The sequence below is a fragment of the Tripterygium wilfordii genome, chromosome 11, assembly GCF_013401445.1.
Source record: "Tripterygium wilfordii isolate XIE 37 chromosome 11, ASM1340144v1, whole genome shotgun sequence".
NCBI classification, from domain to species: Eukaryota; Viridiplantae; Streptophyta; class Magnoliopsida; order Celastrales; family Celastraceae; genus Tripterygium; species Tripterygium wilfordii.
Genome location: NC_052242.1, coordinates 725,138 through 740,485, shown reverse-complemented (window position 1 = coordinate 740,485; position 15,348 = coordinate 725,138). Strand labels below are relative to the sequence as shown.

The window sequence follows — 15,348 nt, the reverse complement described above, 5'->3', positions numbered from 1 at the left end:
TACACATACAATGTAAAAGTTATATATTCTTGCTCATATTAAAACCCGAATACTTGCATATTATTTCTATGTTATCATTTTGCATATTTTCTACAAACATTTAAAAAAACCCAATAATACTAACAATCTAGACATTGAAGCCATTCATACATCATGTATAAATAATGTAAATTATAAATATTTTAGCTACTATAACTTTGAACTACATCAAATATCAAAACTTAAAATTTATAAGAATAAACAAACTCAACATGTAATATAAACAACTATTAGAAGATTGATTGATCGAAACCCAACCGTTTCAAATAACTCAATTTAATCAAAGGATATGTATCCCTTATGTAAATGATCATTAGAAGATCGATATGGTTGTATAAATGCTGCATAAATGGATCGATTTGACAAAATAATTTGTAATGTTTATGCGACGTAAACCGAATTTTAACGGATTTAGTTGTACATCTTCCTAATTAACTTTATAACTCCTAAGAGGAAAAAAAAAAGGAAGGAGAATAAAATATTGAAAAACAATTTGAACAAATTTTTTTTAATCTTAATCCAAATATCTTATTTTCCATGTGTAGGTACTCACAATATTTACGGGTTCTCATTCTGGTCTCTTTTAACTCTTCTGTGTGTGTACACCAACGGAGTCTCTCTGAAAATTCTCTCTTTAAGCCTCGCAAGCTCTTCTCTTGCAAACCCCATGATAACTAAGCTTTGTTGAACAAGGTTCTCTCTCTCCTTCGCTTTCTCTATATCTCTCTATATCTTTTAGTTTATTTGTGGTTCTTCTTTTCTTTAAAGTAAGTGCTTTAAATCGCTTGTAAATGGTTTTATGATTCATATGGATCAATGCTTAACATGAAAACTCATTTACCCAGGTTGAGTTTTTCTCGTGTGGTTCTTGTTGGTTTAGGTTCTTCAATGGAGGTTAGTAAATGGTCAATCCCTTCTTGCTATTACTCTTTTGCGTAGTTGTTTTGTATCTGTGTTGTGTTAGAACTTTGTGCTCGGGTTTTGTTGTTTGAGGGTGATTTTTGCTCGAGAATTGGTGATTTTTTGTGAGGTCTCGTGATAATCATAGCATATGAATTATGGGTTGTCAATGCTTGGATTAGATGTAACCAGTTTGGGTTTTGATTACATGAACTTTGAGTTCTCGATCTTTATTCCAATGTAAGTACTTGTTTGGCTTTGTTTAAATTCCTTTGATGCTTTTCCTTGGCCTGATTTTCTTGATTTTTCAAATGTTCATGATCCTTTGATGTTTAGGCTTGAACCAATATGGGCCTAGGAATAGATATTTTAGCTCCGTTGAGGAAATCAAATTTATTTGCTTCAAAAACAAAAAAAAAATCCTAGACCATATTGAGAATCTTTCACATCTGGATCTTTTCAGTGATTGATGTATGTATATATGTGTGTTCATGCTGTCCCTCTTACACCTTGGGAATGTTGGTTTGAGGAGAGGGAATGATTGGGGTTTTCTCTCTGAAATTGAATTTTTTGCAGGTTTGATCATGTTGGAATTTTGTGCTTTATTCGAGATAAATTTGAAGTGACGATGTCACTTATAGATTAACCATTTTACTGAATCAGAATGGAAAGAGGGATTATTTTCCCTCTAGGTCTCCTAATTCCTAATGTTGCAGTTTCAGCTTTATTTAAAAAGCCCCTTAATGTTTCTTGAATGTTTGAGGGCTCCCGTATATGCCATTAAATATAGGAGAAATTTGTTACTCGTGTTAACTTTTCTGATTTCAATTAAGTTTATTTTATCCGGAATGTTATATGAACACTTCACGCTGTAATTTTGGTGGCATTGTTTGGTGGGTATTCACATTGCTATCCCTATCTTGGGAAAATCACACCTCTAAAGTTCTGTCTCTCCAATATGCATGCATGCATACTCACCTCAACCCACAAAAATTTATTCATTTCTAAAATTTGTGTGTTGAGTTTCCTCGTGTGCAATTTTCTTTTGAATGATTGAGGAAAAACTATAGTAATCAAAGATTTAACTCCAATTAGTATGGTATGACTTATGAGTACTCCAAAAATCAATGCACATGTACATACCATTGGGGCCTTCCTAAATCAGATTTGATTGTGGAACCTGCTTGTTTGTTTTCTTTTTATAAAGGTAAGAGTCGTAAAGTCCTTTAGTTATGGCCGCATTGCCTCTGTTTGACAACAGAAGCTTGTAAATCCAAATTCTGCTTTTGAGCTTTATACCCTTGTGTTTACTAGTCTATGTTGATCTTGCAGATGGAGTCAGTTCAGCCGAATCAGGATGCCGATTCCCTTGAGAATACATCTTCTGAGACATTGGTTTCTCCGGTCTCTCCTGATATAAAAGGTGTTAGTGGAGAACCGGAGATGAGAACCCGGCTTGGTGATAAGTATCAGGCAGAAATCCCTTCCATGAAATTAGAATCTGATTTTCTTGGGCCTTTATTTGACTCTGCTGATGCAGAAGACATACATGATGCTTCTGATGCCTTTCTAATTGGTTTGCCCATCCGAATTATGTGGGTCCGTGATGAAGTGAGAAACAGCAAGGATGAACCCTTGGGATTTCCCTGTAAGACTGATGATATGGTTACTGAAAACATGTCAACAAAATCTAGAAAAAAGAGGAAGTGTCATTCTAGCTTAGATAATAAGAGTTTCAAACTCAAGTTGGAACCACTGGATTCTGTTTCATTGGATGATGGGAAATGGAAAAAAGGGAAAAATCTTGGATCTAAGGTGGCTGGGAGGATTAATGTGGACAAAAGCAAAAGCAAACTCCTAGTTCCTGGTTCATCTGGTGACCTTTGGAAGGATGCTGAAGTAGATAATTTTCTTCTTGGTTTATATATATTTGGAAAAAACTTTTTCCTGGTGAAGAGGTTCATAGAGAATAAAGAGATGGGTGACATATTGTCTTACTATTATGGGGAGTTCTATAGGTCAGATAAATACCGTCGATGGTCTGATTGTTGGAAGACAAAATGTAAGAAATATATACGTGGACGGAGAATTTTCACAGGTTGGAGGCTAAAGGAATTTTTAGCTCGTTTGCATCCCCATGTCCCAGAGGAATTTCAAAGTGCTTTGCCAGAGGTATTTTTCTGATGTATCAGTAGTTGTCAAATGTTTCTAGTACTTAAATTTATTAAGGTTAAATGAGGTCCTTATTGCAATTTGATGAGTTATATCGCTGCACCTCTCTAATTGGCATGTACATTCTTGTACTATCCATTTGGGAGTATGGCAAGGCTCAAGTTTTTTGGGATTTCTATGTTGTTTCAAAAATCTTATTATGGTTCTTTTACAGAACTCGTTGTGTTTGTATAGATGTCTTAGTTTTGAGTTGCTTGCAAAGCATCAAAATCAAGATCTACTTCAGAATATATGAATAGCAATGGCTAATTTTTTGAAAGTTGTGTTCCATATGGCTCTTCTTATGTCATGTGTCACATTAAGCTTTGCATCACTCTCTGATATAAACACCTTTGTGAGAAAAAAAATCAGCTGCAGTTTCTGTTTGTCTGACATTACTTTTATCTATCTATTGGTAATGATTTCATCTTTTACTGAACCCTTGTCCAAGTTGCACTGAGTCTTATTATTTATCCGTTATTGACTGTTTTGTGAGATTTTATGAATGTTGAACCGTAGTCTCTATTCTTAATTGGTTTATATTAAAATATTTTGTTGCAGATGGAGTACTTCATAATTAAAATACATAGGTCTTTCATGAACCAAAGTACTCTTTCAATATGAGTTGTTACTTTTTTTTTATTCCCTTCTTGATCATGATCTCTTCCCAGGTCTCTATGTCATTTGCTGATGGGACAACCTCTCTTGAAAAATATGTATCCTACTTGAAGACCGTTGTTGGCATTCATGTTTTGGTAGAAGCTGTTGGTATTGGTAAGGGGAAGGACGATCTCACTGGCCTTGCCGTCGAGCCTGCAAAGACACATCAAAGGCACTCTGAACGTGCCACTTTACCAGCTGGAAAAGATTGCTGCTCACTTACATCAAAAGAAATAATTAAATTGTTGACTGGAAAATTCCAATTGAGCAAATCCCGTAGGAATGATATTTTCTGGGAAGCTGTTTGGCCTCGATTGCTTGCAAGAGGGTGGCACTCTGAGCAACCTAAGTATCAGGGTTATCTGGATTCTAAAGATCATTTGGTTTTTCTTATGCCTGGCGTGAAGAAGTTTTCGAGAAGGGAACTTGTGAAAGGGGACCACTATTTTGATTCTGTTAGTGGTGTTTTGAGCAAAGTGGCATCTGAACCAGAACTTCTTCAGCTGGAATCTGATGATAATAGAGATGGCAGCTGCAGTGCAGAAGATGGGTTGGCTTTACAGTTGCCAAAAGACCAGAATGATCCCAATTGTCACCTTAAACCTCCAGCTCCTAAGCAGAACCATGTGAAGTTGACCATAGTAGATTCCAGTTTTGTCCAGGGAAAAGAATTATCCAAGACGACAGAAATGAGAGATTCACCACTTGGCGTTAAAATTAGATCCAAGCTTACCAGTATTTCTAGAGAAATTGAAGCGAACATCCCAGAGAATTTACTTGGTAAACGTAAAGTTGGTGCTGTTGTTGCTACACGATTGAATGGTGGAAAGATCATCAACAGTCGTAACCATGGTGAAAAGATCTTTGATAATGATATCCACAGTGAGGAAATACCTGATATTTCTGACACAACCCATATGAGGTTCACTATTGTTGATACCAGTTTGATCCAAAGAGGAAAACCATACAAGGTGTCAGAATTGAGTTATTCACCAATTGAATTTAAAGTTACTTCTGAAATATCCCATTTATCAAGAGAAGATGAACAGGGTTCCTCAGAGAATTCAGTGGGCAAGCAAGAGCCAAATGCTGCTGATTTTCCATCAGATGACAAAAACTATGTTAAAAGTTCCACCCACAGTCGAGATACATCTGATATTCATAGCTTAAATGAAAATGCAATCTTCCCAGACACTGCAAACAAAATGGTGGAAAGTGTCCAGGATACAGAAGTAAATCCATCAGATGAATATTGGTCAAAGAGGATGATCAAACACCAATTCAGTCGAAGGGTAAAGCCTGGTCATCCTAATAAATTAGTTCCTCCCATTAAACGGCGTAGATTAACTGCTTGTGTTAAGGCCGAGGCAAGTCGTGCCATTAAGAATGTCTCAGGTGAACATTTGACGGCCTCATGCAATTGGAACTCACAAAATGCAGGGAAAAGTAATGCTTTTCAGGTTGGTTCTTCCCAGGAGGATGTGGTGTTGCCTAGCCCATCCGTTACATGTGTTCTTGAGGAGGAAAGCAATCATTCAAGTTCTTTTGATGTGAGCGTGTCTCCCGGTGAAAATGAGAAAGGCCAACCCAAGTCTTTGGTTGAATTGAATGTACCTGAAAGTTTGCCGGTGTGTGAAAATGAAGAAACAGTAGTTCCGGAGATGAAAGAGAACCAGGGCATCAATCCGAATGGTACTTGTTTTGTGAACAATAAAAACAAGCTTGATGCTACAGCACCGAATAATTCTATTCATGTTAGTTCTGAAGAGAAACAACCTGATATGAAACCAAAAAGGCAAAGCACAAGAAACAGGCCACTGACAACTAAAGCATTGGAAGCTCTTGAAACTGGATTTGTGGACGTGTTTAAATTGAGACGGAAGAGAACAGAAGTCTGCAAAAAAGACTTTCTATTTGCAAGTCCATCACGAAGAGCCCGTAGCAGAATCACATCAAATCGCAGTAATTCTGGCTCTAGCATTGTAGACTCAAATGAACAAAAAGGTTGTTAACACAGAAGTCTTGACCATCTTCAAGTGGGTAAGTGTTGGGACTTTGCGAAACTGGTGCAATCAAGAATTGAAAAGCAGCGAAAACTTTTGCAGGAGGAGACTAGTGCTATGTTTATTGCCAAGCTGGTAATGATAAGCAATGATGTACATATGATTTTGGACAATCTGGAACATTTACGGTGATGATAGGACACATGATGCTTACGCTTAGACAAGATCAAAGTAATCCAAGTAACAACAAGGCTGGGCTGCTATTTTGTCCAGTGACAAGGAACTAATGAATCATCTCATTGAAGTATGAATCTTTCTCTTGAAGGTTGTCTCCAGCCTCCAGGTGCCATGTTAAACTTTTTGGAATGTGCAATTAAGTGAAATTTGTATTCCATATGATCATATGCTACATAAAACGTGTGATTTTGAGGATTTTTTTGTCCATCTGTGATAAGTGCAAAGTTTAATGATGATTTACTGCCTTTTGTTGTCATGTTATGAGAGCTTTCTGCTCTTAGCTTTTGCTTGTTGATGTTCCTTTCACATTTCACTACAGATATGTTCTTTTGTGAAGCATTTGAGTCACCAACATATCTTCTGAGATGGGAAATAATAAGGGACAAATCTATCAGATGTCAGTTTATAGATTTCTTGAAACTGGTGTATATGGAGGCAAACTGGCAATGGGGCTTCACTTCCATGCATGCAAACATGCCTCAATCCGCCACTGGTTTTCCTGACAGTCGTCCGATGACCGGAAGGAGAGCCTTCACGAGGTGTCAAAGTGGCCATTAGCAGAGCAATTTACAGCACTAGATACCACATTTAGGAGGCAGTAGTTACTTGTGAGGGTTGGAGGGGTTTCCTTGGTGGCTGTGGGTGCTAATTTTGCTGGCAGTACTAGTTTTCTTCTGGGGTTATCACCTGGAACTGGTAGAAATCTAAGGTGGATGTGCTATCTCCAATGGGAGGATGCAATCGTTGCCTTGAAACAAATGGAGGTTTGGTCGGTAAGTTCAATAGGTAAATGTATATACACAACTTCAATATCTTTTTGCTCTCTGTTTGCCATTAATCGTGCATTGCAAAAACTAAAAACAGACTTCATGTACCCAGCAAGTTGGGTAGGAGATCAGAGACTACTCTACAGAGCAGCTGAGAGATCAGAATATGACGACAGAGATGATTGGAAGTGCTAGGACCGTGGCACCAAATAGATAATTACACTTCTTGAAATTCATTAATAGAATCCTATGTAAATACATTTGTACATCAAAATCATATGGGCACAACAGCCAAAATGTAAGTTCCCTACACCTATAAAATTTTGTACAGTGGTTGTTTAAGCACAAGTTGCCGGGATTTGCTTGGTGACATTCTCCAAGTTCTCGGAAACAATTGCTGTTAGATTAGGCTCGTCAAAACCAATCTCTGCACCGACTCTGCAACAAAAACATCGACATTTTGGCGTTCATAACTCAGTATCACATTGGCAAAACAATATTCAAAATGCAATTTCCCTATACCTAAACTAAAGCTCTGTACAGAAGTTCAAGCACAAGTTATCCGTCTTTGCTTGGTAACAGTCTCCAAGTTCTCAGAAACCATCGCAGTGAGATTAGGATCCTCGAATCTGATCTCTACGCCAAGTCTGCAACAGAAACATCGACCTTTTCATATCCCCAACAAGATGGATTCATAAGAGAAAATACAGGAAGCAACCTACCTTAACTTAAAAGTCTTTAAGGCAATAAGCAATAGTGAGGTTCCCTAACCACGATGAGCACGAATGTGTGCGAACAGAGCACAAGCCAATAGCTTAAATGGATATTACCTTTTCTCTTTTATTTTGATTTACTTTAATCAGAAAAAGAAAAATGTAAAACCTTCACATGCTACACTAGGGATCTGAGAGAAGGCCTCATTAGCTTACTTTGGATCAAGCACCAATTTCTGGACTTCTTTAATGGCAAAACTTGCTGCGTATAGTGATATTTTTCCTACCTATATCAGAACCAAGCAGAAAATCAAGACACTCAAAGAAACGATTAGGATATTGAGAGTGATATTGGGAACAAAATAACGTAAGGGATAAGGAAGGCACTGAATACATTTGAGAAAATTTTGCTTTGCCTGACCTCCAAAACTTGAAGTTTTGCATCATTGTCATTTGGAAGACAACGAACTTCATCAGTCAATCTAAATCCCTCCGCCACACTTTCAGGAGATAGGAAATCAAGTCCCAACTGAACAGTGGACTGAAAGTTTGACAGCAAGAAAAAAATCCATCAGCAAAAAATATATACAAGATAAATGTCATTCCAATAAAAACCTGAAAAACACAATACTATAACTCAGGATGCTAAAAAGTTAACTTTTATCTTGGCCGTGCTACCCAACCACATGGATGTATTTGGCTTTGGAAATGATCAAGGCAGTATCATGTAATAATCTAAGAAGCAGAGACACTCTAATTTGGAGAGAGTGCCCGTGCTTTTGTAAGGCCCTATAATACTTTCTTCAGTCCAACATAATAAAAGGGATGAATGATTGGTTGAGCAACAATCTTTCCTAGGAGAAGAGAATTAGCGAACAGGCATCTCTGACACCACTACTACTATGGCACCATGTGATGATGAAACTTATTGAAACCTTCTATTGCAACATACACCCTTCAATGAAGGAAATTATGAATACAAATTGATGATTTGATGTCTATGCTAAAAATTCAATACTTCGTGCAATTAACCAAGCGCAATCAGCAGTACAGTTGACTAAAAATATTCACCATTAATTACGTCTAGTACTTGAGTTAATGATTTATCATAACCGAGATATACCTATCCACACATGTAACAGAATCAGACGCAATAAGCTCACCTGAAGATTCTTCACCTGGAAAGGGCATCCAGTAGGAACAAACACAGCTTCTCCCAAATTCTGTTCAAACGACCATGGCTCAACTCCTGAGAGAAAAATGGGAATAGCAGTTCCAAACTATGACTTCAATACGCCGACTTTTAAAAGTCAACATTAATATCATATCAGAAAGAACCAAAAGATAACGAGAGCCATTTTCATAGAAGAAAAGAAAATTCAAAATGGACCAAGCCTATCCAGAGACTACTTGCTAATAAAAGCAGTCAATTTAAAGGTATAAATAGCCTTCTGGGAAAACCAAATTTTAGCAAAATGGTGTTGAACAACCATGGTGGTACATATAAATATATAATCTGGAAACCCTTCTGATTTCACATTAGCAACCAACAACGCATTTAGATATTTTCATTCACAACCACTTTCATTCTGGCAAGATTATGTGCCATAACTTGTAAGAAGACTGTCTTAAAAAGAATAGCGATCAGATCAGAGCTTTGACCAAAAAAATAACCCAAATGGGAAGTAATGGGCACTATTTCCATATTCCACAGATAGATCATGTGTACGGCACAAAGAGGTCAGGTGGCCCAAGTCACTCAATGTATACCTAAAGATGCTAGTTTGCCTTACCAAATTCTTCTTTCAATTGTCTCCTGTGGTTCCCATTCAAAAAAATTGCCCCGCCAAAAAGTGGATGGATCACCTACAGTACAAACAATCATATAAGCAGCATGCACTTTTTATGAGCAGGATGCCTTTAACCGATGAGAAGAGACTGGTTCCTAAGTCAAAGAAAATAACTTACAGGATTATTTACAACATAGTCTAGCTTCCCAAAATCCTTGCAGTGTATTCGCAAATACTCAATTAACTTTGGAACATCTTGCCGGCGAAAAACATCCCAATGAGCTCCTGGACGAGTTTTCATGAAGGCATCAACGCTATCTATTTTTGACTGTTCATTATTGTCAGTTTTCTCAGTTGTGGTAAGAGACGTGTCCGCTCCATGATCTTCCATTATCTCATCCTCATTTGCAGCATATGTTTCCCCAATATCACTTTTCATATTGTGTCCACAAAGTGCTAAATTAGGCAACCCTTCCTCATCCATACTCGTTTCTGGTTTGTAGAAAGAATAATTCACCTCAGATTCTGCATATGAACTTTGTTTCTTCTCATCATCAGCACCCTGCAAACCTTTCTGCTTCACTTCACGTGTATGCACCAATAGATATACCTAAGGATGGGTCATTGACTGTCAATCCATAGTATTTATCATGGATTCATTATGTTAAAATAACTTTATCATTGGAAAAACAAATGCATGAATTATTCTTGTAAGCATGTGTCTGTCATCACACAACATCCCTGCCGCCATCTCAATATGATTAGGCAGCACTTCAAGAAAAGAACAATTAAGACATTATAGAATAACAGTCTTTTGAAAGTCAATACAAGCACAGATCAAGAAAATAGAAATTTAAATTACCAAGTCACGCATATTGATTTGAAGATTGACCACCGAATCACCTCTACAAAGTTCCTCATGGGTCCCATAAGATATATAGATCTTAGGTCCTGCATCATTCTGCAATGAGAAATGAGGCAACTTTGCAGCAACGTTTAAAAGACCCAACCTGGAATGAATGAACTCTAGTAATGGCAGTTTACTGATAAACTCAGGTCTCTGATACAACAAAAACTCCTCAGAAGCACTGGGTGAAGGCCAATCCTTCAACTTCAACATTTCTGGCCAACCATCTTCACGTAGTCGGCCATTTGAGTATCCTTTGATGAATAGATCAAGTTCAATGTCAACCTGTCATCAAATTGAACAACAAATGGTTGACATCAGCGTCTCTACCAGGGCATCAGGAAGAAAGAATATAGGCCATGATAAATAAAACCCACCTCAGAAAAGTCTAAGCAATCTACGGCCTTCACCATTCTGTTCTCATCTTTTGTTTTCTCATCTGCCGTCTCCCGTATCCCTCTCCATATAACCATTGGATCCCAGCTTGAAGTGCATGAACTATCACATATCTGAGTAACAATAACAGGTTCACCTCTGGCCCAATGTTTTCTAAAATCACCAATACCTTGTTTTTTGATGTCTTGAGATGATGGGCAGTACAGGTAATTATCATCACTATCCTCTCTATGAGCGAATTGACAGAGTTTAGGATCATCTAACCCAGCCTTCTGTGAGGTGACAACATCATGAATCTTACAGCCACTTACCATTTCCTCGACGTTTTTTACCAATTTAGCAACCCAGTTCATCTTGAATATACGGTTCAGACTCAATGATGGATAACCACATCCACCGTACTCCTTTGGGGGGCAAGGAATACTGCCATCACCATTGCTTTTCCAATCAGGAAACCTTTTATATAGATTGAACTTTCCTCTGGATACTTTCAACTGCTCCGACACAGAACCTTTGTCTTGGCTTCTCTCCCTGGTTTGATTGCCTGCCGCTTCACCTTTTGCATCACATGTCGACACTCCTGCAAGATCTTGGCAGCAACTGAGGCACAGGTCATATGAGCAACTTGTGCAGTGTCGATGATAATCAATAATGGGTATCCTACAAAAATTGCTGCAAGAAAACACATCATATAGTATAAATACAAGTCCAACCAAGAAAGAAGAATAGTAACACCTTCATATTGCCTCGAATCTAGTGCGGTAAACAAGCAAACCACCAAGTTGAAAGCATAAATTTATTTACAGAAAATAAGACGAGAATTTAGGATATGACCATTTTACTGACAAGTCAATCATTTCATGAAACAAAAATTATAAATTAGCACGCACAGTTGATTAGAATAGGTCATAAGAGATTTAAAGTACCAGCACATCTGCTCATCTGCACTCAATTTGGCCCGGACGAGATCCATATCTGTTCCTGGAAATGAGGTTCAAAAGTGTCAGAAGATGTACAAAACTTGACCTCAATGGGTATCCGAAACAGTAAAAGCATCTACCACGAAGCTGTTTCTCCAGTTCCACTTCTGAACACTGCTCATGATGGATCTTCTTAATCAAAGGAAGCACTGAAGATAAGAGGCAGTAGAGATATTTCAACTTGTCTAAGACAGGTATCTCCCGTATCCTTACCTGCAACTCAAGGGGAAAAAAATGAACTTCTTCAATAAATCAAACAGTCATAAATTAAAGAAAATTTTTCTCTAATGTCCAGGAGAAATAAAAATCTAACAAGTCATCAAAGACAAGGCCTCCGTCATCAGTGAATGGAATACCTTTATAGTATTATCTCCCCGCACACACACCTTGCAATTACATATACCTCGGCATGCAGGACAAACCTTCTCGACTTCTTCAAATGGTAAGTCTGAGTAACTACGAAGTGAAGAATGGTTACTCAATGTATGTGTAACCAAGAGAGGTAAAAATGACCACTTAGGTATTCAACCTTACCAAGTCGAGATACACAAATCACAAAATCCTCTCCGATCACATCTGAGGCACCAAAAAACTCTTTCTCTATCATTCCTTCGACATTGATGGCAAGTTTGGCCTTCAGTATCCTCGGAAGAGTCTGTGCTTCCATCAGAGGATTCCTGAAGTAGATTGACCATCTCATTCATAACACATAACCAAACATTATATATACAGAATCATCACGGTAATGGAATAGTCCCATAATAGATGTTGTAACAGAGCTATATGCATAAAAATAAGAAAGATTCCTTAGATGACAAGCCATATAATGTTCACGAGGGTTATAAAGATACCTGCCACCCTAAAGTCTCTTAGTTCAATCCAGTAAATAACTCCTCTTAACCACCATAATGCATAAGAAGTATAAAAGATACAACAGCAATGCGATAAAATTTCAAGTTTAAAGCTCGTCAAGGAATTCAACTACTATTTACTCACGGTAGTAGCATTGGTGTCAAAACTCATCCGCGATCTCTTCCTGGACGAGTCCATAGCAGAAAGGGGTGGGGTCTGAGAGGACCTCCAATTCTCTTCAAACTGAGGAACATCCATTTGTGAATCATCATCGGGCTTTAGAGAGTTGCGTCCAGACAAATTCCTCATGGGAGATGTCTCGGGTGAATAGCAAACCTGATTCTTTGCTACCTTCTCTTTATGCTTCTTTCCAGAGACTGAATGAGGGTGATCGTCGACTTTAAAGTTGGCAACTGGCATATCAAAATCGTCACTTTTACTCTCCGAGTAAGCTTCTCCACTTTCACCTACGAATTTCCGTTTGGCTTTCCTTAAACTGGCTCTTAAAGCAGAATTTGCTGCCCTCCTCTTTGCTTGTATATAGTGCTTTTCACATACCGTCTTATCCGGCATGGACATGGCAGTGCACCTCCACTGTTTCCCATCAGACCTCTTGCAACGCAAATCATCAGGGATCCCAACATTATCCTCACCATTTCCCGAGGTAGAACGTGTGTTATCCATAATACTCCGGTCAGGCAGCCACGACGAAATCTAACAGCAGGATAACATGCACAATAAAATGCTCATATATACAACCCATAAACAAAACCTACAAACTTATCACATAGGACAAAAATAAGACAGGAAAAAAAAAAGAAAAAGAAAGCAGAAGCAGAAACCCCGGAAAATCATTGGCAACATTCAAGCATTGTGTCACAAAGAAAGCAAGAAACTATACAAAACTAAACCATAATGGAATAGAACACACGCAACTAACGCGAGTAAACATAAGTTCATATATACACAAATCCACACATTTAACTAAGGCAGTGTTATCTTGACAAATAATCCTTCACTTGACAATAATAAATAAATAGCCACCTCCATATTTATAATGTATTTCTCAGGACTCGTCCTAAAGACTCCAAATTATCTTAGGTAAAAAAGAAATCGTCAACAAAAAAAAAAAAAAAAGAACACTAAAAACACAACTTCTGAAAATAGAGAAGAGAATAATACAATGGAGTCAATCAAACAAACAAAGCGTAAATTACGCAAAACACCATCGACCATATAGAATTCTATAAACAAAAGCACAATCCTCTTCTTTTTTCTTTTTGAATGCAGAAACCAAAACATAAAACACAATCATACTAAGATTCCGAGCAAAAAATATATGAGTGAGTTTACGTATATAGGTATAGAGAGAAGAGTACCATAAACTAGGGTTTTATTTTGTAGGACAGGGGATAATTCTATTACAGAAGTAGCCGTATGTAGAAGTACACGAAGTTTTCTGAAGTAGTAGTGCAAAGCCAAATTTCTCATGTAAACACTGCAAATTTTGAGAACCCTAATTACCCAAATCAATTTATCAAAGCACTCCACAGTTGACAATCTTAAAGATTCTAAGATAAATTGCATTCCATAGTTTGATTCGAACCTTGGTCCTTGACTTGGGTTTGAGTGGAAAACCCCGACTAGAGATTGAGACCGTCGCTGTCGACGATGTAGTGGACTGCGATGGAGCTTGTGACCTGCCGCACCTACTACACGCGGCGTTGCGAGGGAGGAGGAACTGAGCTGTACGTGGGACTTAACGAGTTATGCGAGTTCTCTGTTAACTGTTACAACTAGGTTTTGTCGTTAGCATCAGTCTTTTTTGTTCGAAGTTCGAACGGCAAATAATTTTGTAGTAAGAAAACAAGTTAACATTTTTTTTTAAGGAGTAAAATTTATTTTTTTTTTCTAAAAGCATTTAAAGTGAAATGGTGTAAGTAATTGTTTTATAATAAAAGGTGTTTTTACATTGTTTAATAATATAATTATTTAATATTCACTAGGTATAAAATCCTAAATAACAAATTTTTTTAGGATAATGCTTGAGACTCCCAAATAATGATCCAAAAGACCCCCATTTAATGTGAAGTGTTGGATGTAAAGTGGGGTTAATCAATGATTATTTTAATACCACATAGATTTTTGGGATTTTTTGGGTGATATTTAGAGGGTATTTAGCATTGTCCATTTTTTTATACGAACATCCTATATGTTACCAATGAAAATTAAACTCATTATTTTCTAAATGCGTATAGTTTGACCCCATCACTAGATTATCACCCATATTTTTCATTCCCTATACATCTCTAACCACCCTCGAAAATGTTGTATATATAACCATAACTTTAGGTATTGAGAATGACTCATTACCGAACATGAAGAAAATCAAGAGGGGATTCACCTCGTGTAGTTCACCCACACTCGAGTGATCAATTATTGACGATTCATATAAAAGGGGACCTTCACCCACGTAAATAGCTCTCAAAATTTCACTTCTGTCTATTATCTAAAGACTAACTCTAAGTACCAACCAATCTCAATAGTCTTACTACTTTGTGGTACCAAGCTGACTTAACATCAGAGTTTCCCTGAGATACATCTCGGAGGGCCCAAAACTCAAGTTTTCTCCTGATCTCCAGTTTGACCATCTAATACGTCAGCAAAATTGAGCAATCGGATAACCAAGTGGTCGAGGATCCGTACGTCATCAATGATCATATTATTATTGTGTAGAGCAAATATATTATTTTTTTTATAAATATGCATTTATTTCATATTTATTCCGCTATTGCAATATCGATGACTGTTGGGGAATATGTAGCATAATGAATTCTCATGGGAGGTAACTACAATTTCTCCCATTTTAAATGAATTTACTATTTTTAATATT

General features: G+C 37.4%; 2 protein-coding genes across 5 annotated transcripts; one reads left to right on the top strand and one right to left on the bottom strand.

The window, feature by feature from the left end:
• Positions 1-601: 601 nt before the first annotated feature.
• LOC120009159 lies at positions 602-6,311 on the top strand. The gene is made up of 4 exons (XM_038859624.1): positions 602-732; positions 885-933; positions 2,272-3,111; positions 3,822-6,311. The coding sequence occupies exons 2-4, from the start codon at positions 928-930 to the stop codon at positions 5,820-5,822; spliced, it is 2,847 nt and encodes a 948-aa protein (XP_038715552.1). The 5' UTR covers positions 602-732; positions 885-927; the 3' UTR covers positions 5,823-6,311.
• A 685-nt stretch (positions 6,312-6,996) lies between these two features.
• Positions 6,997-14,276, bottom strand: LOC120009158 (lysine-specific demethylase JMJ25-like). 4 transcript variants are annotated; one of them, XM_038859621.1, is made up of 16 exons: positions 14,062-14,276; positions 13,835-13,953; positions 12,600-13,169; positions 12,138-12,280; positions 11,960-12,059; positions 11,684-11,816; positions 11,550-11,604; positions 10,605-11,295; positions 10,183-10,512; positions 9,499-9,930; positions 9,324-9,396; positions 8,694-8,779; positions 7,925-8,071; positions 7,747-7,817; positions 7,340-7,464; positions 6,997-7,244 (listed from the first exon to the last, which is right to left on the bottom strand). In XM_038859621.1, exons 2-15 carry the CDS (start codon positions 13,835-13,837, stop codon positions 7,365-7,367), a joined length of 2,934 nt encoding a protein of 977 aa, XP_038715549.1. In that variant the 5' UTR covers positions 13,838-13,953; positions 14,062-14,276; the 3' UTR covers positions 6,997-7,244; positions 7,340-7,364. The 4 variants fall into 4 exon arrangements, with proteins under 4 accessions (XP_038715549.1, XP_038715548.1, XP_038715550.1 ...); XM_038859620.1 differs by having other exon boundaries at positions 7,020-7,255; positions 14,062-14,275; XM_038859622.1 differs by having other exon boundaries at positions 7,020-7,255; positions 7,952-8,071; positions 14,062-14,275.
• Positions 14,277-15,348: the final 1,072 nt, after the last annotated feature.